The 22,585-nt window shown below is 43.6% G+C and overlaps 2 protein-coding genes across 2 annotated transcripts in view; one reads left to right on the top strand and one right to left on the bottom strand.

Moving 5' to 3' along the window:
* The first annotated feature begins 5,386 nt into the window (after window positions 1-5,386).
* On the top strand, window positions 5,387-22,306 carry LOC119178286 (uncharacterized). Its single transcript, XM_075887300.1, has 3 exons — window positions 5,387-5,646; window positions 18,199-18,577; window positions 22,083-22,306. The coding sequence occupies exons 1-3, from the start codon at window positions 5,556-5,558 to the stop codon at window positions 22,297-22,299; spliced, it is 687 nt and encodes a 228-aa protein (XP_075743415.1). The 5' UTR covers window positions 5,387-5,555; the 3' UTR covers window positions 22,300-22,306.
* Window positions 8,142-22,585, bottom strand: part of LOC119178439 (decapping and exoribonuclease protein) — an 80,207-nt gene continuing 65,763 nt past the window's right edge. The window contains exon 7 of the mRNA XM_075887298.1: window positions 8,142-8,328. The gene's annotated coding sequence lies outside the window, so the exon portion shown is untranslated. The remainder of the gene's footprint in view (window positions 8,329-22,585) is intronic.

Raw genomic sequence — 22,585 nt, 5'->3', positions numbered from 1 at the left:
TGAAACCGTAAGATAGACCCTCGCTGCAACAACAGCGACCCAGGTCCCAGAAAGTGCACAATCTCGTGGGGTTCACACGAGAAAACTTCCAAAGCGCTTCGCTTCACCACACTCGGTGAAATGGGCATCACAAGCATACAATTAGGTAGTACCACGTTCGATTGATGAAGTCCACGAACGTAAATAAATGTTTTAAAAAGCACTCGATAAATCGAGAAATGGGCAACTTCCACACCTGCCCGACAACTAGGCGAAAAGGGAAAAGTGAGTGAGTAGTTCTTGGAGCAAGGGAAATGTCTGCATCTTGGGCGACACCACCGACATGGCGCAGCGCTTGGAGAAGACAGACGGACTAGTCAGAGCAGGTGAGACCCAGCATTCTTGCCGGTGCAGAGAGGGCTGAGAACATCCTGTCAGCGCAGCTTCGGGAGAATGGGCCGCGTGTATCCTCACAGCACGGCCGCTCCCCAAAAAGACATTTCAGGTGTTTTGTGAGCGCCTCACTATAGACTCTGGTTGAAAAAAAAACAGAGAAAGAACAGAGAGCGAAAAAAAATGGCAGCATATACATGGAGTGAATGATGGAGAGTGGTGTGAAGCATCCGTCCGTCCATTCGTTCTCGCTTCCGTCCGTTCATGCGTCCGTCTGTGTGACCTTCCATACGTGCATCTGTTCATGCGTCCGCACGTCCATCTGTGCGTCCGTCCCTGCGTTCGTCCATGCATCCGCCCCTGCGTCTGTCCATGCGTCAATCCGTTGGTGCAGCCATCTGTGAGTTCGTCCATGCATCTGTCTGTGCGTCCGTTCGTCCATCTATTCAACAGTCCAAGTACCACCGTCTCGCATTTTTTCGTCATATATTCCGCATATGCACCGCCATCCAGCGGACATTCCAAGGACTAATTGAGAAGTGGCACACGCACACTTTCTTACGGCCTACGCTTCGGGTCTACTTCCCACCTTTAACCACCTCGAGTTCATGGTATATACTAATTCAGCTGTATTCATGACACTGTGGCCCAACGCTCGCTAAACCTTTCTAAAACCAAGGAGGTCATGCCTAGCGAGTATAACGTAGCAACCCTTTCTTGTCAGATAGTGCTCAATGTACATGCCAATGGCTGCTAAGGGGGAATGAGAGACAGGAGAATTCGGCTTTTAGTTAACGCGCACGCTACGAATTTTTCATTGCTCAACTACGCACAGGAGAAATCTCCCACTGGCATACCTTGCAGGTCAAAGCGTAAGACATGTTACGTACTACGACGAGGGACGAACGGGTGCTGCTTTCGAGAGCTTCGCCCCTCAACTCACACCAGCAGCGTGCCCGATGAACATCAGGGTCCCAGCAAGATTCGAACGCAAACATTGTGCGGGGAACGCAAGCATTCTTCCACAGAGCTACGCCACGCCACGTCTCAGCACTGCTTTGCAAAAATAGTCTTATCAGGTGCAATGGCGGAGAAACGTGAAACGGCAATGCTTGGGCTTTCGAATTTCATAAACATTACTTATGTACTCCACAATACAGCCGTTTTGTTGGGTGGACGTCAGTTGTAGTCAAGCGTTATTCACGGAGTTTATGTAGCCAGGTCGAGGGCCACCACTCTTGTGATCACAAGCGTTACATATCAGCTTACCACTTCTCATGTTGCTAATACTCGTGTTGTTGTTGGCATCGTTGTGCAAGCGTAAATAACTGGTTAAATAAAACATGTGCTGCGACTGTTGAACATATGTCTGTGCGTATAACAGCCCTACGTATATTTGACGTTATTTCGCAACCTGCCGCTGAATAACAAAAATTACAACGCGTTCACCTTCCCTCCACATGTTTCGCATAACGCCTATTCCTCAGGTACGGGGCATCAGCTGAATTTTTTTTTTATGAATACAATTGCAACCAATGACTAAAACACAGGCATCCTCAAGCGAAGCGTGGTGAGTTTGCCCAATGAGGCTAATAGTAAGTAGATGTAATGTATTTCCACTCTTTGCAACATTTCAGCTTATGGTCAACAAATTAGCAATCGCGCACGAGGTAATTATTTTCCGATTGACACCATTTTAGGCAGAAAAGCGATTGCGCTGTAGTGAGCACTAGCTTTTGATCATAGGGCTAGTGAGCACTATTGATCAAAGTAAGGAATGGCACGTCATCGGCTTCTGGACTCGTACGTATAAGGCATTAGCTTCACGTAATGCGCGCACTTATTTGTGTTAGTAATTATATACTCTCACGTATATATTGAATTTACAGCTTCGATATGTTCGCGCGTGCGTGTAAATAGCATACTTGTTTTGAGGCATGAGAAGTAGGAGGAAGTAAAATGTTCTATACCTTATACTCAGCCAAAGATAAATATCTTTTCAAGGTTCATTTACAAACGTGCTTAATAATGAGGCCTAAGGGCATGTATTTACAATAGCCTTTAAACATCAGTTAGTGGCAGGTCTTTAGATGGTCTACATAGTATAGTATTGATAAAATAGTAAGAAGGACACCTATAGACGGCCTAAGTAATATAGGCTTTATACGGTAGTTAGAAGGAGTCCTTTGGACGGTCAACATATTATAGTATTTATAAAATAGTAAGAAAGAGGCCTTTAGACGGTCTACATATTACAGTCTTTAGAAAATAGTAAGAGGGAGGTCTTTAGACGTCTATTAACTATTGTTATTTGAGCGCAAATGTTCATAGGTGAGTACCAATGTTGCTAGATGGTACTAGGTGGTCTGCTTAATGTTACCAACCTTTTTTAAATGCAAACCATTTCTTAGCGAACTTCCGCGACTTCGAGCGTATCTATCTATCTATCCATCTATCTATCTATTTATCTATCTATCTAGCCGCCTACGACTTTAGCTGTCCCGGTCGTTTCGATCACGCTATCAATACCAAACTTAGTAAAGCATAACATGGCTATAGTACGACCATGTATGACTAGTCATAACATTGAAATCATGACATGATTTACATTTCATGCTCCTGCTGCTCTTGCGATGGTTTCCTTCACATGACATGCTGCAAAACTGGTATGCTATGCCATATACAGATCGCAAACGCAAGCGACAGACCCTAACATGAAAATCATGACTTGCGTGTCATGTAACAACATGACTACATGCTAGGCTCATGATGCGCACGTGACCACTCCACTAGCAGCGCATAAACCAAAATTAGCATTACGGTACGTGAAAGGATGATTGAGGTACGTGACTGGTGCAAAGATGATAATCATGAGATGCGTGTCATGTAACAACATGACTAAATGCCACGCTCATGACGCGCTGGTGGTCGTTCCGCTAACTTCACTTATACCAAATTTGGTATTGCGGGACGTGAATGGATGACGAAGGTAGTAGACTGGTGCAAACATGAGAAACGTTCATGTGGTGCGTGTCATGTAACAACATGACTACATGCTACGCTCATGATGCGCTCGCAGCCGTTTCGCTAGCTTCACATGTACCAAATTCGGGATTACGTTACGCAAATGGACGACATAGCTAAATGACATATCCAAACATGATAATCGCGGCATGCTTGTCATGTAACAACATGACCACATGCCACACTGATGACGCGCTCGCGGCGATTTCGCTAGCTTCACATATACCAAATTTGGTATTACGGTACGTCAATGGATGAAGAAGGTATGTGACTGGTCCAAACATGATAATCATGAGATGCGTGTCATGTGAGAACATGACTACATGCCACAGTCAAGGTGCCAATACATTTCGACGTGACCCGGTGCGCGTGCGTGCCGGCGTTCGTTTCGTCGCGTCACGCCGGCGTTGCCACGCTAGGCGCCGGTCCTGCCATATACTCGCAGGCGCGGGCGGCGCTCTGTTGCTGTGACGCATGCGCGTTTTAGCGCGTGTGGAGTCCCTCCGCCACAAAAAGAGGTAGACGCAGTGCTCTTTTGGTAACGCGTTGGCGGGAAATGCAGCATGTTGCATTTCACGCCGATGCACGCTGGTCGCGTTGGTTGCTCCTGGCGTCAGACTATAGAATGCTCGAGTTTTGCTAAAAAAGCGTCACTGCGCCCAGCATGCGCGAGCGTGCGCGTTACATTGGAGTATATTGAGCCCTTCACGATGCGCTCGCGGTCGTTTTGCTTGCTCCACATACACCAAGTTGGGTGTTACGTGACGTCAGTGGATGACGAAGGTGTATGACTGGTGCAAACATGATATTTCTGACACACGTGTCATGAAAGAACATGACAACATACCACGCTCATAGTGTGCTCGCGGCCGTTTCGCTAGCTCCACATACACTATATTTGGTATCACGTGGCGTGCATAGATGGCGAAGGTAAACGCCACACCCAAACATGATACGCCACGACACGAAGTCATATACGGCGTAATTTACCTCCACCTCGTAACGCAGTGCTGATTTTAAAGTGACATACTAACCTTTCGCATTCGTGCTTCGCATATCGTAGATTTCCACTGTACGTGGGATCTGCCAATTTTTTAAGGGCTCCGATGGGCTGCTGCGCAGTGCTGTGCGGGTGTTATCTCCGCTTCTTATGTATTGTCGCCGCGCGTGGAGGAGTGAGCTTGTCGTATCTTGCTTGGTCGGACCCGTGGATGGACGCACGGACGGACGGACGAACGCTTCGCCCCACTCATCATCATACACTCCCTGGATATGCTGTGGTTTTTTATATAGCGAATAAGGGTCAATTGGATGAGGCAGATTTACAAGTATTGTTTTATAATATTGTATTCTCTCGTTCAAAGCTTTCTTGCTTGTTTTAATGCTGAATATCAGTCATTTTCGTTGTTGATTAATTACTCTGTTCTAGGAGACGCCTTCCGAGCCTGTGACGTCACTTAGAACAAGAGTACAAACAGGGGCTCCGGAACCAGGGGTGCAGGTTAGAAACCAGGGGGGGGGGGGGCGTGCCTCCCTACTAATGGCTGCTTTGGCCCCTTCTCGTTCTTTTCTCGCCTTAGCAAAAACAGACATATGTATTATTGCCCATATATGTATCCCTGTTCACAAACATTGCCCCCACACTTCAGATATACTTCAGGAGCCCCTGAGCACAAGCACAGTTCTGCACTACTTGCTTATTACGTGGTGTAAAAATTGTATTTTTTTACTAGCTGTTTAAATAAATAAAGTTGTATGGTGGCAAATATTCATTTTTCTATGCCTAAATACATACGCGATCACTTGAAGAATGTGGAATATTGTTCTTGATGAGTATACGCAAAGAATTTACTAGTGTTTATATTTTTTCTTCCATTTAAACGCCACCACATGTGGCCGCAGATGCACCGCACATGTACAGCCATGTGCTGATGCTCTATATTACGTTGCGCACGTGGCTTGGATCTTACATTTCAAGGGAAAGCCAGCTGTTCCCATCGTGTTTAACGGGCAGAATAGTCCGTGAGAGTTAAATCTCTAAATTCTGAAGCACTGCTTTTTTTAATCGTGTGCGAGGCGGGAATAATTAGACTGAAAGGTATTTCATAGCGCTGCCACGGCAAACACTGTCATACATCATTGAAGCCTGAGGAACCGGCATGAGCCAGAGTGAAGCCACATTAACAATGAATTTATCCGCCGTGTTCATTATTTTGTTCTTCACCGTCTTCTGCCAAACTGGAATATCAGGTAAGCCCTCTAGGTAATTATAAACAGATTTTTCCATAATTACCTCCTAAATATTTACTTCATTATTTTTATTGTGTTACACTCTCTGTAAAACTCTCGCATGAAGGTTGACAGCATTCCTTAATAAATATTATGCGTTTATCAAATCACGTCGTCAAGAACCGTTGTTCTAAGCAAAAGGCGATGCATTTACAGCAAGAACTTTGCGCTTTGACTTCCTGCGCAGTGTTCAAGCAATACGAAGGTGAGATATAGTGGCACTATGCAAAAGAACAAGGCAACTGAAGGGCAGAGAAGGCGTAACTGCTGTTCTCATAGTCAAACTACATGTATTACAAGACTTCAGAGAAAAATCATCTTGAGGCGTTTGCCGCCATTCACGCATCGTTTATTTATACGAGCAATAGTATATGTCTTTGAAGTATAAGTAAATACCATGTCAGTGCGCAACTTCCGACACAAAATATAACCACAATTGCCAGTCGCAAGCTTCTCACTGAGAGTCGTGAGTTCCCTTGACCGTGACATTCCATAGACACCTTCAGCATTTTAAGCGCCGTGGAAGGCACCTTATATCTAATTTCAATAAAAAACACGATGGCATTAGTGTTTACGGGAGCTTCAAGATTGGCGGTTGAGCAAGGTTTAGCAGTTTTTATAAAATGTCGACTTACTAGCACTTGGACTCCACTGAGTGGTATCCAGGACTGAAACCTCCGCCCACCTGTGGAGGACTATACCTTCGTCAGCTCACGAAGTAATGTTTATTCTTCCTTTCTTCAACGTAGCTTTTCTTCTCGATAAATATTTCTGTAAAATGTGGAAGATTTCATTTATACATCAACGTACGCAGATGTAGGTGCGTTATTTTTTTCTTGCGTTTATAACACTGCGATAGGATTATTGTTGCAGTAAACAAAGCAAATCAATTGTGGTAAGTACAGCACTCATTACGTTTTACTTCACAGTGCGAAGAGGACATAAATTCTACTATCCATGGTTTTTATCGCCACTGAACGATCTTAGTTACTTTGTTCTAGCGAGCAATACGAAGCGAGAAACAGGCGCGTTATTATTGCCACTCGGCTACATTATGTACGAGCATATTGGTTTCCAATGATATTCCTTTAGTGTGCTGTTATTCTTGGCCTAAAACTGTGCAGTCATGTCGTACTTTTTAGTTGCATAGTGAATTTTATATTTTGTGCCGAGGTTGTTTTCGATTCCCATAAGAAGAAGTAGATAGACGGTCTTTTTTCTCACTGTGTAAACATGATTTTACGTTCTCATACGACTGTAAACAAGTGGTAAATCCACACCTTCCAATTAAAAAAAAAACAAAACATTTGACCTTCAGTTTAGGTCAACTTCCGGCAATAAAAAGTGAGTGACGGCTTCACAAGAAGACTCTAATCCACGTCCATTGAAATTAGTGCATTTTATTTCGGGTTTTCGCGTGATATATAGAGCAACGCAACGCCCGCAGAATCTACAGGCGCTAGTATGCGTCATGCTTGGTGGTTGACACGCTGTACTGAAACGCCGTACGTGGCTGCTGGCGGTGAGGGCAAAAGCGTTCGTGGCCCACGGTGACTGTTTCCTGTATGACAGTCGTTCATTACGTGATTCGTGGTGGCGCCAACGCTGCACAGCTGGTGGCTTTGAAACGCTACTCTAACGTGCGATGCGGGGCGAAGCGGCTGTAACTGGCGGGCAACGCGTTACGAAGAAGCCTATCGCTCCGCAGGCTCCACTGAGAAGCACGGAGTGAGCGACTGTCTATACCGGATGCCGTCCCCGTGCGTCACGAACACTCTAGCCCTCACCGTCATCCTCACCGCTAGCAGCCAAAAGCTGCATACATCCCGTGTACAATCACCGAGTGCTGTACACGTCAGATGTATTCATGTATACATAAGCAGCTGATTAAGAGATCGGCGGATTTTGTGGCTGACGGTTGTCTCGTAGACGGTGTCCTCTCTTCAACGACCGCTCGGCGATCAGGGCCGTATCCACCTACTTCTCTAACTGTCTGCAAATATTTTAAATTTCTCTGACACTTTGCTGCTCTCTATATCTTTTATTCTTCTTATCCCTTCCCTTGTTAGCTACTGCTAAAGGTGGCACACTATGACGCATGCAGTTGCGGGGCTCACCTGAATAATTGGGATGATCTTAGTGTTAGGCTATAGTTATTTCTAGAACGTTTTTGTAGAAGATAACGCAAAAGTGAACGACATTTTCGACCGCTTCCAGCTAAACTGCATCTCACAAGCTGGTTGCAGCTTTACGAATGCTAGGCCAAATTTCAACCAATCATGAACACGAGTTATTCCGCGTTGTATAAATTCGCGCACATATTTAGCTGTGGTCTCATAGGTTAGAGCGCTCGCACCATGAGATCACTCACATTTCAGTGAAGCGAGCTTACAATCCGGTTGGGTGAACAGAATTTTTTTTAATGTTTTTATTGCTCTCGCAATCATATGGGCACTTTCAGCTGGATTTTGTCGCCGGCGTGGCCATCGATGTCAGCGTCACTCACCGTATATGTATACGTATCTGCATATATGCAAATGCAAGAAAGAAAAAAATCATACGAAGACTCCGGAGCGCGGAATCAAACTTGCATCTTCTCAATCGTCAGTTCGAGGCGTTAACCACTGCGTCTGGCTCACCAACCTGCGGACAGATAAAGCCAAAAAAACCTTGTGGAAGCTGAACGCTTGATTGTCAAGGGCCAGCTGTGCATCGTTATTGACCCTAGCAGACAAGAAGTGCATCTGATTTTAAGAATACCACATCAAATCGACTACTTTCGAAATCCATTGCAAGAAGCCACCGAGGAGCAGGTCCATCACCGTTCAAACGGCAAGGTATTCATATCTGCCACTTACCGCTGCTCACGGGCATCTCGGGAGGAGGGGGGGAATTATGTTGCCAGCACTATCAGCAGGATGGCGCAATGAGCGCGCATCGCTACATTATGTGGCGACGAGCGCGCTACTCTCCTACGCGTACTTTGGCCCTCTTAGAGGAGGGAAGTGACGCTTCCTCGTGCATTCTTATCTCCTGTGGGGAGGAGGGGAGGATCGTATGTCTTGACTTGCCTCGGGCTTTACCTGGAACGACTCTGTTGTAGTTACCGGGTGCACAAAGGTCACTGCATTCATTGTAGTCACTGTTTGCGAAAAGCGCACGCTTTTCAGACAAATTGAAAAAAACTGAGACGCTGAGACGCTTATTCGCGTGCATCCGTGAACAACTGAGACGCTTATTCGCGTGCATCCGTACATTTGAGTACGTTTCGTGTGTCATTTGTGCATGTGAAACGCGGGGCACATTTCCATCTGCTTTTCATTCTGCATGTGACATTTGAATCTCTTTCTATCGCCTTCATTTATTCGCCTGTGCTGCAAAGCTGTGACTTTTTTAAACGTTTATCATATGTTGCTGCCTGATGCCGAATGCATCACGCAACAGTGTTTAAGAAGTGGGTGTGTTTGTTTATATATTTAGAAGGCTACTGCAATTGTTCCACGCAGAATTCGAGAAAAACATGTGAAGGTTGCCTGTTTCACAAAGTATTTTGTCGTCCCAAACCGATGCCGTTTCCGGTTAAGACCTTGAAACTTCTTCATGATAGATTATACAAGAATTCGCAATCCGAAAACGCACGCGTGGAGACATGATTTTTAATGTAATTTATGTACCTACCAAGCGCCCTTGAAGCAGAGGGTATAAAAGTTGACCTTCCAGAATTATGAGGCGCTTGAGTTCTGAGACACTAGAAGTAGAAATGTTTGTCGCAGGCGTTTATGCGAATATTTATTATTTATACGTATACAAGAAACGTCATGCTGCCACTGACTTGTTTCACAATCTACACAACTTCAGCAGGAAATGAACAGAGGCAAATGTTGGCATGCATCTTTATTGTAACAGCAGATTTGGTTTTCACACACCGTCATATCGTTACACAAACCAATAAAAAGAGACGCAGGACCATACTTCAATATCTTAAGATTCGCACAAACATGGCACATTTCAAGCACACGGTTGCATTTGTGCGCTTCAGAAAGAGACACATGTCACAGAATTCTTAGAAGTTTCCACTGCAGATAAGCACTTCTCAATTTATTAGAGAACCATATTTCGTAGTTCACACCATTCATCTCACTGTGATAGTTGCCTGAGTTCTTCGCGCAAAACACTGCCCTTGCGCTTACCACAAACCAATTCTGGCTTGCACGAGGAGTCACTACAATACGGCCACCCTTTCCACTAGGGTCTTGAAGGCCTGTAGGCATACCAGATCCATGCATTTTATGGACGGTATCTGTGGTTCTATCAGCCCACACTTGTCCACCCGTGTGGCCAGCGTTGACCCATGTTTCGTCGGTGTAAAAGAGCGGCCTACTTTTAGTTTATAGTTTAGAGTTTGACCATAAAAATCCCACGCTATACATGCATATTTAAGGATAGGTCGGGCATTCGTAACATAGAAAGTCTCTGTCAGACTTTTTGGGGCAGACTTGAACTCGCGCTTATTAAAGTTTAACACACCGTTAGCCTTACCATTTACGTAAACTAAATGCTTATTTGAGATAAAACGGCAGACAAGTGTACACCAAGGTATTTAAAATGTTCAACACGGTTGAGTTGCGCTCCTGACAAGCTGTAGGACGAGTGAAGAGGTTTGCGTTTTCTGGTAAAAGCAACATTTTTTTTTTACATTCAAACACACTTTCCATGTCTTACAACACCTCACGTTTGTTGTTAGCCTCACGTTTGATGTTAGCGTCTCTGACGAATCATTATTATAGACCAAAAATTAGAGAGGACCCAATACCTAACCTTGTGACACCCCTGAAGTTACGCTGACGTATGAAGAAGACGAATCATTTACTCGGACGGACTATTTCCTAGAAATAAAATTATCCCTCCACCAACCAATAACAGATGCAGGCAGACCTAAAAACGATAATTTATGTAATAAAAGAGCATGTTTAACGGTGTCAAACGCTTTCTGAAAGTTCAGAAGTACCGAGTCGACTTCGTAAGCTTTATCACATGAACTTAAAACATCATAAGAAAATTCGCACAGTTCTGTAACACATGGCATACCAGACCTAAAACGATGCTCAAATATACAGAAAATTATTTATTTCCAAATGCTATATAATACCACTATATACATAACGTGTTGAAGAGTTTTGCAACATACGTTGGTCAAAACAATTGGCCGGTGGTTCAGAACATTATTTTCGTTTGCAGACTTTTATATTGGCACATTTGCTAGCTTTTATTCAGACGGCCGTTTCTCACCTTCAAGCAATTTTGAAACTAAGATGAATAAAATGGTGCTAGAGCACTTGCACACCTCTTCCATACGTGATTAGAAAGGGAATCTGGTCCTGGAGCCGAGTTTGGTTAAAGTCGTACAAGAACAGCGCACACACCACTATAGCCGAATTAAGAATGTCATCCACAAATTCGAATTTCTGGGTTGTCGTTCATGGCATTTCACCATGAATTGGTTCGGAAAACACAGATTGAAGATACTTCTTTAAGCAGGCTGCCTTCGCTGCATCTTCCTAAATGGTTGTTTCACTATCAGTTATGCCCAGAATGCCAGCAGAGTTCATTTTTTAGATTTCACATATTTCAAAACTTCCTTGGGATGAGTAATCAGCTTTCTTTCTAGCGAAGCAAAAAGCTATATTTCGCTACCCTTGGTTGCTTTTTAACAGTCGACTTAACTCAGCGAGTTTTTCTTGAACATCAGCAGTTCCTGATGAGCAAAAACGCTTGAAAGTGTGATTTTTTATTGATTACCTTCCTTAAGCTTGTGGGATTGCAGGGTTTCTCGCCTCTCCGTTTTCCGGAAATAACTTTGGAAGGTACACGACTACTGACAAAACTAGCAAGCTCGGTTTTAAAAAGTTCCCACAGAGTGAATATATTCATCATCTCAGTCAACTCAGTGAAAAACGAAGTAAGCTTGGAGGATATTGCTTCATAGTTACCGTTTTCATAAAAATAAATGATTCGCGGCGACATTTTATTTAACTTTAGGTTTGGGCAATCTAAGCTTCCAACTACTACCTCATGATAACTAATACCAGTCATAGTTGTAACTGACCTTATGATGGCGCGATGATTACAAAAAACAATATCAAATATGTTAGCACATTGCCCCGCGCACCTTGTAGAAGATGCAATGAACTCACGCAATGCGTGTTCTCTAATGAGCTCTTTCAGTGCTAAGTACGGGCCAGACCGCGAGTGCAAGACGGGAGCATGACTTATCCAGTCAACATCACGAAGGTTAAAATCACCTCCCAGTAAAATATATTCAGTTACTAACGTAGCCAGTGCTTCAGACAAAGCTTCCAATGGCTGCGCACTGTTGGAGTTAGGCGGCCGATAAAAACAGTCCACCACAATGTGCTGCGCTTGTGGCAGCTCGATTTTACACCACACAGCATCGTAGTTATGGCTGACAATTCATACAGACCCGTTTTTAATCTGTTATTACCCATATGAAAAATCTCCCACCGTGCGCATTTCGATCTTTGTGATAGACGATCATATGTGACGGAAACACTTCTGTGTTGTAAATACTGTCATCGAGCCACGATTCGGTGCCAAAAATATATCGGCATTCGTAGTAGTTGCAAGGTCTAAGAACGCATCCTTCCTATTTTTTTATGCTCCGACAGCTTACAACAACAAACACTAATTCCAGCTGATCGTGCCATTCGTATCGAAAGGAAGGCTTTGATTGTTATTGCAACGGTTCTACGCCATAACATGGCAAATTGTAGATGAATGTTTGGGCCCATATAATCAGCTCATTGAAGCGAAGCCTGGATATTTCTTCGCACTCTTTGGCAAATAAAACTAGTTCTCTTTTTTCCATACGAACTTTGCTTGAGTAATCCTCGCTTATTGACAGAGTGGTTCCTTCAAACTTGTGAGCACTCGTAAGTACATTTTGCTTCTTTTGAAGGAACAAAACTGTGCTACAATGCGCTTATTCTTCGAGGTAGTAAAGTGACCCACCCTGTGAGCCCGTTCAGTGTCCGATAACGTCACCTAGACACCCAGATAGTCCGATCAAAGAGATAGCACCCGATGTTCAGTCTTCCCAACTGTCGCCTACTGTATCTTTCAATCCGTAAAAGACCAAGTTATTTCTGCGCAACCTATTTCCAAGGCTGTCTTGGTGCGTTTCAACCCAGTTCAACTGGGCTGCAAGTGGGGAGTGCGCAGATTTCAGCTGTTGGAACTCGTCCCCCAATCCCCCGACTCGTTTAAGCCACCAACGTCACGTTCAATTGCTGCCAGTCGAGCCGTAAGTTCTGTAAGCTTATTGCCAGCAGCATTTTGATTAGCTTTAATTTCTTTGAGCGCCTTCAGAACCTTATCTTGACCGTCGTGTGTTTTTGGCAGGGAACGCAATGCAAAAAAAAGAACCTGTTCGTGTTTCCTAGTGAACGGCCCCGGATTCTTCTCGACGTCTCCTGACAGCAATTAACGCCCCCACAGCACAGAAAACAAAGCCCGAGATTTCTGTGCGGTCGTCTCAGACAGGCAATGAAAATAAGTATGCACAAGGAGTGAAAGGTAGGTTTTCGGTGCCGTCATGTAAGACCAGTCATATCGATAAACGGAAGCATGACAGTAGGGCATACTGACCTGAAAAGCAAGAGACTGTAAGTATCCAGTCCTCATGACAGCATCAAAACCCAGCGGCGGCTGGCCAAACAGGATCTTAAATAGTTCATGGTGACATGACAATACATGCGATGCCCACGCCGGTTTAGTGGCAATATGCTTGATATCTGAGAAAGCAGCTGTCAAATACAGCTCATTGGAAGACGGCTGACAGCGTTGAAGCACGGATGACAGCCCGCTGTTCTCTTTGAAGTGGTGCGTAAGCTTGGTGATAGTGGGGATCTTGTTTCTGCGAAAGAAACTGCAGAGTCCTTCGCAGCACTTCCGGGTCACAGTTGTCTAGCTTCTTTTTGTGCTGTTGTCCTTTCCCATTCGTAGCTCTTCTTGGGTGCCAACACTGCCAGCCATTTCTCTCTCATACTCCCACTCCTACAGCGTCCACTTCCTCACCCTTGTTCGGTGTGCAGTCTTCTTGACGAGAAACTTTATGCTGGCTCCTTCTCTGCACTCATTTCGAAGCGTATCTAGGCCGCCTAACGCTATCGTATTTGCTTTTTTTAGATAAAATTGAACATTCAATGAACAGCATGAAGTAGACGGTAATGCACTGAATGAAGCCTTGTTTGCCCAGGATGGCCCAGCACTTTTCAGAGCCTTCACATCACGTTTTAGAGGCGAATATATTTGGGTGTGGGTCGTTCCCTCGTAGTAGGTTGTAGTAGCCACTTCTAGTTACATTTAGGAATTGCTCACTAGATGGTGTTGCATGTGTGTCCTTGGAAATATTATCATTAGTTCGCATTAATGGTTTTCGTATAATTTTCAACAATGAGGATACGTGGTATGATGTACTGGAACGGGGCATTGTGCCGTCTGGCGTTCCAGACGTGGCTTTTTTTGCGATGACAGCCAGCACTACCAGACCACAGCGTACTACTGTGTCGCCATTTGTCGGCGCCGTCTGACTTTATGAGCAGCTGAGTTACAAAGCCTACGAGATTGGTATTTGTAGTTGCCGCGCTGCTCATAAAATGTACAAGGCTGAGCAGAAAAATGTATAAAAATGGAAAACAGTACGTACTTTAGCATTATTTCTTCAACAGTACTACTATTTACTCTCCTGGCTTATGCAGGTAAGTGGTGGTGGTGGAACTCACCTGCTGATAACATTATCCTTCAGGGCCTCCTCATTGGTTTCGTCGCATGACTTCAAGTTAGTGTGATGGCTAGGCATGGGTACAAGTGAATCAAACGAATAGCGATGTGCTTTTTTATCCCTTTTGCAGTTAACACAGTATGCAGACGATCTAGGTCCCTGTTCTGCGATAGGAACTGTACCAGCTCGACTAGGCAGAAGTACCAATATTTATCTCATTAATGCATCCAAATATATTGAATGTGTTTTATTCTTACAGATACTTTTATTTCAGTCGTGTTATGAGACTCTTTCACTCAATATCTCCACAAAGGTCGGCAATGCAAACCTGAATTTCGCGCGCTAGGCACAGCGTTCGATGATGGCGCTCTACTGCTGGCGTCATCGCAAATTCGATCGCCACTGTGCCATTGGTTTGCTGTGGAGAACGCACACTGCCCCATTGCAGTACACCATATAGGTAGCACTGTTAAAATAAGAATTTCACAAATTGTCCACGGAGTCAATGGTGATGAGCGCAGAGAAGCGTTCATGCGTCCATCTGTCCGGTGCGCGCTCTAGTGTGATAGGAGTGGACGGACAGCCATAGCGAAGAAGGAACAGGCAGGCAGGCAGGCAGGCAGGCAGGCAGGCAGGCAGGCAGCGGGCGAGCGGGCGGGCGGGTAGACAGGCAGGCAGTCAGGCAGGCAGGCAGGCAGGCAGGCAGGCAGGCAGGCAGACAGGCTGACAGACGAGGCAGACAGACGAGGCAGACAGACGAGGCAGACAGACCAGGCAGACAGACAGACAGATGGTAGATGCATTGCTTTTTCTGGAATGCTAATATATCACTGCTCATGAGCGAATAAATTTCTGGTATGCTTTGAACATAATGTGTGAATATGCAAGAAACTATTTCTTCGATGACGTTGGCAAAAAGTAAAAAACAAATAATTACAATACTGAAGTGGAGACTCTCAAAATAGTCCCAACGAAGGACTTCAAATTACTTCACAATTAAGGAGCACGTACGAAAGCACTTATGTCTGCTTCTTTTGAATGCTGCAATGGCAAGTCTTCCAGAAGTGCTGCCTGAAGCCTTGAACGTTTCCATGTATGAACACACATACACATGGACATCCCACAAATCACTTGAAGTGATCAAACATCGGCTTCAGCAAGGACTAAACGCAATGAGTGATTTACCTCAAAGAGCGAGGCATGCAGATTTTTCACGCCAAATTGGTAGTTCTACGTTTCACGAGAAAGACAGTGAAAAACATGAAACATTTTGTTGATGGCCTGAGAATCGAAATTGCATGAAAGCATCGCTTCCTTGGTGTTATTTTAGACAGCCTACTCATATGGAGTCAGCGTATTGTTGATCTAGAAAATCAAGAGAACAGCAACATAAATGTTATACGTCGCATAGCCGGAACGAAATGAGGCGGTACATCAGCGTTTCTACTCCACGTCCATTGTGAACTAATCCGACAAAAAATTGCCTACTGTGCGCCAGTTCTCCACAACATCTCTCAGACGTCTCTGCGCCGACTTCAGCTGTTACAAGCACGAAGCTTACGCATATGTCTGGGGGTGCCACAGGCAACATCAAGTTTTCTGACACTGTCAGAGGCAAGAGAACCCAACTTTATAGTAATTCAAATGTGCAGACCTGTCGGCACCTCTTTCGTCTACTCACGCATCACCTTTCACATGTGCTCATATCAAACATCGTGAACCGTGCCGGAGCGCAAAGACACAATGTGTACCAACAGTAGATTTCTCGGCTTCTTGTTTTAACACATTGGCCACTGGACCAAACTACTCGCCATGGCTGCTTCAGCTACCAACTATTGAAACGTCAATAGAAGGACTTTGCAGCGAACATGAAGTTCCAATTGTTGCGGCACTGCCGTTGGCATCACATCATCTGTTTGACAGGTACCATGGATAAACTCACGTGTACACTGACGGTTCCATCGCCAAAGAGACAGCGACATCAACATTTATAATTCCAAAATATCACGAAGAATATGCTTGTCAGTTGGGCCATCTCGGCTCTTCAACAACGTCGGAGCTCGTAGAGATTTTGCTAGTTATAAGCTTTATTAAAATGTCAACAACACCAAGAAAATGGGTGGTTATTTCAGACTCTCTGGCAGCACTCGCATGCGTGGAAAATGCCACTTCAAGACACATTGATGTGCGTAAAGTGTACGCTATACTAAAAGAGCTTTGAGAAGCTATGAAGTCGAGTCACTGAGTGGCATTTCAGTGGGTTTCAAGTCACTGCGGAAACCACATGAGTTCGCGATAACCGCTCAGCATTCTACGGTGATGTGCCTCATTCTTGTATCCCAATAGGATGTGAATAGAAGCACAACAAAATGTGCATTATCCTTGTCTACCGGGTTCACACACAAAACAAAGGAATCGATCCTATATGCTGTTGATTCTAATCTTGAATGCCAATTATACCGTGACCTCCCAATGCGTATCGACACATTCATACATCGCCTACAACTCGGAACTGCTTACAAAAAGCACTTTCTACTTGTTAATCAGCGTGCAACATCTTCAGCATGCACATGGGACCATGACGACGAGGATATCGATCGCCTCTTGCTCCACTGTCCGAAACACGACACACACCGAAGGTGACTCGAACAGGAACTCCATACGTTGGATCCCGAGCGGCCGTTTGCGTTGGATAAAATACTAGGCCAATGACCATATAAAACGAATGGCAAAGCAATGAGGGTGCTGCAACACATCTTCGAAGGAACAAAGATTTAAGAACACTACTGAGCTGCCTATAGTTAAAAGTGGGCATGGTGACTCGGTGTTTGTTCTGCCTAAAGGAGAACGTTTTCACTCACCTATGTATGACTGTATATATGAATATAAGCTACTTTATCTTTTTCATTTTTTATTTCTAATAGTCAAGTGGAAAGGAGCAGCCGCCGCCAAGTTATGGTGAAAAACATTCCTTTGTTTATTTTCTATTTCAATAAAAAACACTTATTGTAGCTATTATACCAACAAAAATGCTCGCCCAATAAGCGTACTATTTTGCAGTGCGCCGGGATGTGGCCGTCACGCACCCGTAACTTCCACAGTGCTGCAACAAGCTTGTGAGATCGATTATAGGTTCTCCTGTGACCCACTTGTCATAGACCTTCCTGAAATTACCTAGAGTAGACTCTGGCGCTGCGATCATTCAGTAAACACGGCAATGATTGGTATACCATCGATTTGTGTAGCCTTCATGCTTGCGGCACACGGACGCTCTTGTGGCTTCGTTTATTGCGGTATTTTAGTTTTGTTTGGAAAAAAAACGAACAAACTGTCTTTCACCTTGTGATTATATTTGAAGTGGCATACCTAAAATGTTAAGGTAGTGAGGCGTAACTGCCGAACATTTGCCTGATTGTTGTTTGGTGACAAAGCAGTTTCAAGCCACGCGAAGCAAGACGAACGTAAAGTATGAAGGCTAGGCAAATCCATGTCATACCCATGATTGTCATGCTTGCTGAAACTCCATATGTTGCAGCTCCGATTAGCGCTAGTGCCCGAGTTCTCTCTAGTGTATAATTAGGAAACTCTGTGCCCCTGGTGGCTTATGCTGTTGTAAACCATCATCATCACTGCCCAGCTCTTTGTTTCACGCATTAGTACTTGGACAGTACTCATAGTGAGCATTCAAAGTATCTTTTTTTTATTATTCGCAGGCATAAAACAGCGCAAATCTGGTGAATCTCCTTCAGCACAGTCGACGGCTGACACTCCTTCAGCACTGGTGAAAATATTGAGGCTTGCCGTAAAAAGTATGAAACTAGATCCACTCAAGCTGCCAGATAAGTCCCTAAAAGTTCCAGTTTTGGGTGGCATGCAGCTGCACAATGGCAGCCTCTCAGGCCTCGGCAGCATTCGGAGCACTGGGCCAAACTACTTGAGGTCGGACGATCGCGGCACGGAACTTCACCTTGACATGGGCACTGGGAGTGTCGCAATCAACTATACCACAACTATTTCGGTGCTGTTCCTTTCTGTAGACGTGTACATATTTGTGGACGTCGACAGTACTCGCTTGACGCTTACGATAAATGAGTAAGTTCAATGAAGAAAAATTTGGTATAGCACCTTTTATGGTGGGAAATAATGGACCGTTACTCCTTACTGGCCACTGGGTTTAGTTCTGCGGTGAGACATTGCATTCCTCCAAGGCGGCGTTCGCCAGAGTTCTGTGAATTACGTCGTAGTTATTTAATTATGTTAATTATTCTCTTATTCTGCAGACCATCTCTGTCTAGACAGGAGTAATAGTAGAAAAATGGCTACATTGCTGTCGAAACTGACACATTTAAAAAAAGACAGGTCAGTGCTGCATGTTATGCTATTAGCAGTTTCAAAGATACTGAACTTAGATCTCATGCAAGTACAGTACAGAATATAATAGGCGAGTTCGAAGATAAAATATGGCTCATTTCTTGAAAAAAGATTCTAACGTTTCACAGTTCACCGCATATGATCGTAGAGTATTGCAGTACGCTATTGATGATAAAAGACGAGTTTTCATTAATGTCGTTGCGACGCTTAGACAACCGCAATTTCTTGTTATGGATAGTTTTTGAGAAGTGTCTGGGGGGTTCAAGGAGACGTTAAGCTCTGAATATTTTTTTATAATGCTCATGACACAAATCATACAAAAGCCTATGTTTGAAAGTCATTCTGCGTTGATTAAGCCAACAGTTTGTTTTTTTTTACCCGAATCAGTAACAGTGGTGAACACGGGTGAACTTTAAAACACGAATCGGACTGCTAAATTTCGCACTCAATGAATTTTTATAAGCAATTTGTGATGGGAACTGCAAATTATGACGGCATATTCTAGTGTGGGTCTAGTTAGTGTCTTTTACGTGGTTAGTTTATTCTCAGGAGGCACGTCACTCAGTCTTCTCTTGACAAAATGCAGCTTTCTTTGTAATTTCGAACAAATAGCCGCTATGTATGTTTGCCATCTTAGGTTGGACTTTAATGTATTTACCAAGTATTTTACATGAATAATTTAGGTGATTTCCCATTTCTCAATATATATATATATATATATATGTATATATATATAAGGGAAAGAAGTGTATACCTAAGGCCTCGTTTTTCCGTGTTTTGACAATATATTAGTGGGATCTAACAGACAGTAATGCCAAGGAATGTACAGGGGAAGTTATTGGTTCTAATAACTTCCCCTGTACATTCCTTGGCATTACTGTCTGTTAGGTCTCATATATATATATATATATATATATATATATATATATATATATATATATATATATATATATATATATATAGGAAATTAGAAGGCTTTTACTTGTTTGTAAAACTTATGACTAGAGTTTTGCTTGTGTTTAGTGTCATGCACCATTCAGAGCACCATGCCCTTGTGTCAGCTCGCTGTGTCTTTGCACATTATTATTTCCATTGCGCACCTTATTGTTTTAAAATTTCAATGCAGGCAACTGTCTTACTCCTTTGGTTAACCTTACCGTATTTATTTTCGTACTTCTCATCAGCTTCTCGTGGCGTGAGCAGGGTGTTTATGTCTATCTCTAGCAAGAACCAGGATGTTCTCCAGCTTCATACAGCTCATTGTGTCCCTAAGACCACGGCTGTGCAAAGATTTTTTGAACCTCTAATACAATATGATACAAGATACACGAGCAACAAGTTTTGAGGCGCGCATACAAATTACTGTATTTATTCGAATGTAACCGTATTTACTCGAGTTTGGGGAGGGGGGGGGGGAGGATTTGACGAACATGTGGTTACTGACATCAAAAATGAGTAAAATGCGAATGGAAGTATACAACTTTTACTCTGCGGGTATGTGTCAGCACATGATACCGCGTGGGGGGTCTCGTACACACGAGACAATTCTCCAGACCACTTACGTCTGTGTAACTTCCCAAACAAAGCGTTCGTAATCACGATATGCGAGAAAACAATGAGCAACACTCACAATCTCCTAGCCACAAAGCACATAACTACGGGACCAAGGTTATCTTGCGCAGGCCGTGTGTTTGAGATCCATGTTCTAGCGGGTTCCCATGATTCAAGAGCTTCAAGACACTCCCGAACGACCGACCCAATACAAGTGCGGAGTTTCGCTTTTTCCGTGAACTCACTACCGGTATGCTGGACTACCACACAAGTGTATAGCAGCAGGAAAGCTGGTAGCGGCATCTTTTGTGATGCGTCGTGGAGTATACGTAAAGGACGAACAACTACAACGGCTCTTCCTGTTCTACTTATATCCTATAGCGTAATATCTTCATTACCAACATACCAACATGCAATATTTCAACAATCTTCCTTCTACACGAGAGAACATGGCCAGCCTATATATTTTCAGACCCATTGTGCAGCTTGAAAAAGCGTTGCAGGAAACCGCCTCTGTTAATACAAACATGCCTTAGGGCTCCAATAAAGTGTCATTTAATCAAACTGTAAAAGAACTGAGAGGCGTACAAAAAGATAAGAAATGTATATTTAAATAAAATAGAAAGAATATGATGTATTGAACCCTCGGAGTGGCACTGAATAAGATTAACACACTTTACCCCACGACACGTTCAAAAGTTAACCCAAATAATTATGACGTAATGTTAACTCATTTTTGACGTTAGAAATAGAAAATTCGTAGGCTTTCAAGAATGGCCTTAAGCAGCTCAATGGGCCTCATAAGAAAGACGGGGGATTTCCTAGAGCAATATTTCTCAAAAGCACTACATGAAAAACTCACGGCCACTCTTCATACTTACCATTATAATAATGCAAAGACAAGCTTCGCTATTTGAGTCAGTAATAAGCAGAGTTTTTGTTGCGTTACCGGCACAACCAGATTCTATATTAATCGTCAACAGCACCTTTACATAACAGCAATGTCCAGTGGAGTGCAAATCAGCAGTTCAAATGACGCATACAGTTAATTGTAAGAATAACACAGGGAGTTTACTAACATAGCAACAAACAAATTACATACTTCAGTAAAATACAAAAAAACGCTACAGCGACCTAGGTAATGTATGGAATCCAAAAGAATGACAGCTGAGAAAGCACTAATATTGCTAACAATCAAATTATTACTTTAAGAACTATTTAAATAAAGGCAGCAGGAAGAGAATCATGCGGTACAGATCTTGTTAGGTAAAACTTGTTCCATTATATCTAGCATCGTCACAGGCTGTGCTCAAGTTATTTTTACCTTATTCGTATATGGGTGAATCTTATGGCATGTAAGTGAAAGCTAAATCTACGAGATCTATGAAATCACCTCGCGTGTGAAAGCAACCAACCATAAAGTAACTCCAATCTTACGTTCTTTAAACGCCTAAACCAAAGACCGAACAATGCTGCATGCAACCGAAACAGGTGAGACCATTTGTGATGTGCGCCATGGGTGTAAGGCACAAGGTCCCCCTGTCCCGCGGTCGAACTTACATCGGCCAAAATGGAAGGTCCCTGAACACGCGAGTGAGAGAACACTTGGATATTTTCAGCAATATTGCGTTTGGGTGCAAGTGCATCTTAATAAAAATATTGTTTCTCTACGCAGGACGAGCAATGCAAAGTTGGCTCTGCAGTCTTTCGAGATTATGTCACTGCAGGGGCTTGATATTCGACTGAAAGCATTGAAATTGACTGATCCGGCCACGAACGCGATCTTGGGAACTGCAACAACAGTACTCAGAGGCCTAATAAAGGTCGTAGCTGAGTCCATCATGCGCGAAATGATAATTGAAGTGATTAAAAAAGTAAACGAACAGCTATGACGTCGCACTCAATGAACGATTTGTTTCAGTTTTTCTTCCCTTCTTGCACAACTTTCTATATTTAGTTATGGATTCCCCAGCCTGGTAAGACGACAAGTATGTCGTGGCATTCTTATGATTACCTTTGCTATTAGAATTTCAAAAGCTAAATTGGTCACTTGGACTAGTTGCTACAACACACATAACATGAAAACAGCGTAAGAAGACACAGACAGCAGCACTACCAGCTGCGTTTTCTTTCTGGGACATCCAGTATTCTTGCACTGTTTTCATTTGAATATTCCTG

The sequence above is a fragment of the Rhipicephalus microplus genome, chromosome 1 (genome assembly GCF_043290135.1).
Source record: "Rhipicephalus microplus isolate Deutch F79 chromosome 1, USDA_Rmic, whole genome shotgun sequence".
In the NCBI taxonomy this organism is placed as follows: Eukaryota; Metazoa; Arthropoda; class Arachnida; order Ixodida; family Ixodidae; genus Rhipicephalus; species Rhipicephalus microplus.
The sequence above is the reverse complement of the archived record's forward strand: the minus strand, read 5'-3'. Positions and strand labels throughout refer to the sequence as shown.

Excerpts from the sequence above, each read along its gene's own strand:
- LOC119178286 (XM_075887300.1), top strand. The coding sequence starts at position 5,556 with ATGAGCCAGAGTGAAGCCACATTAACAATGAATTTATCCGCCGTGTTC. Across the intron at positions 5,647-18,198 it reads CTGCCAAACTGGAATATCAG|GCATAAAACAGCGCAAATCT; the intron begins GTAAGCCCTCTA and ends TATTATTCGCAG. Across the intron at positions 18,578-22,082 it reads TTGACGCTTACGATAAATGA|GACGAGCAATGCAAAGTTGG; the intron begins GTAAGTTCAATG and ends TTCTCTACGCAG.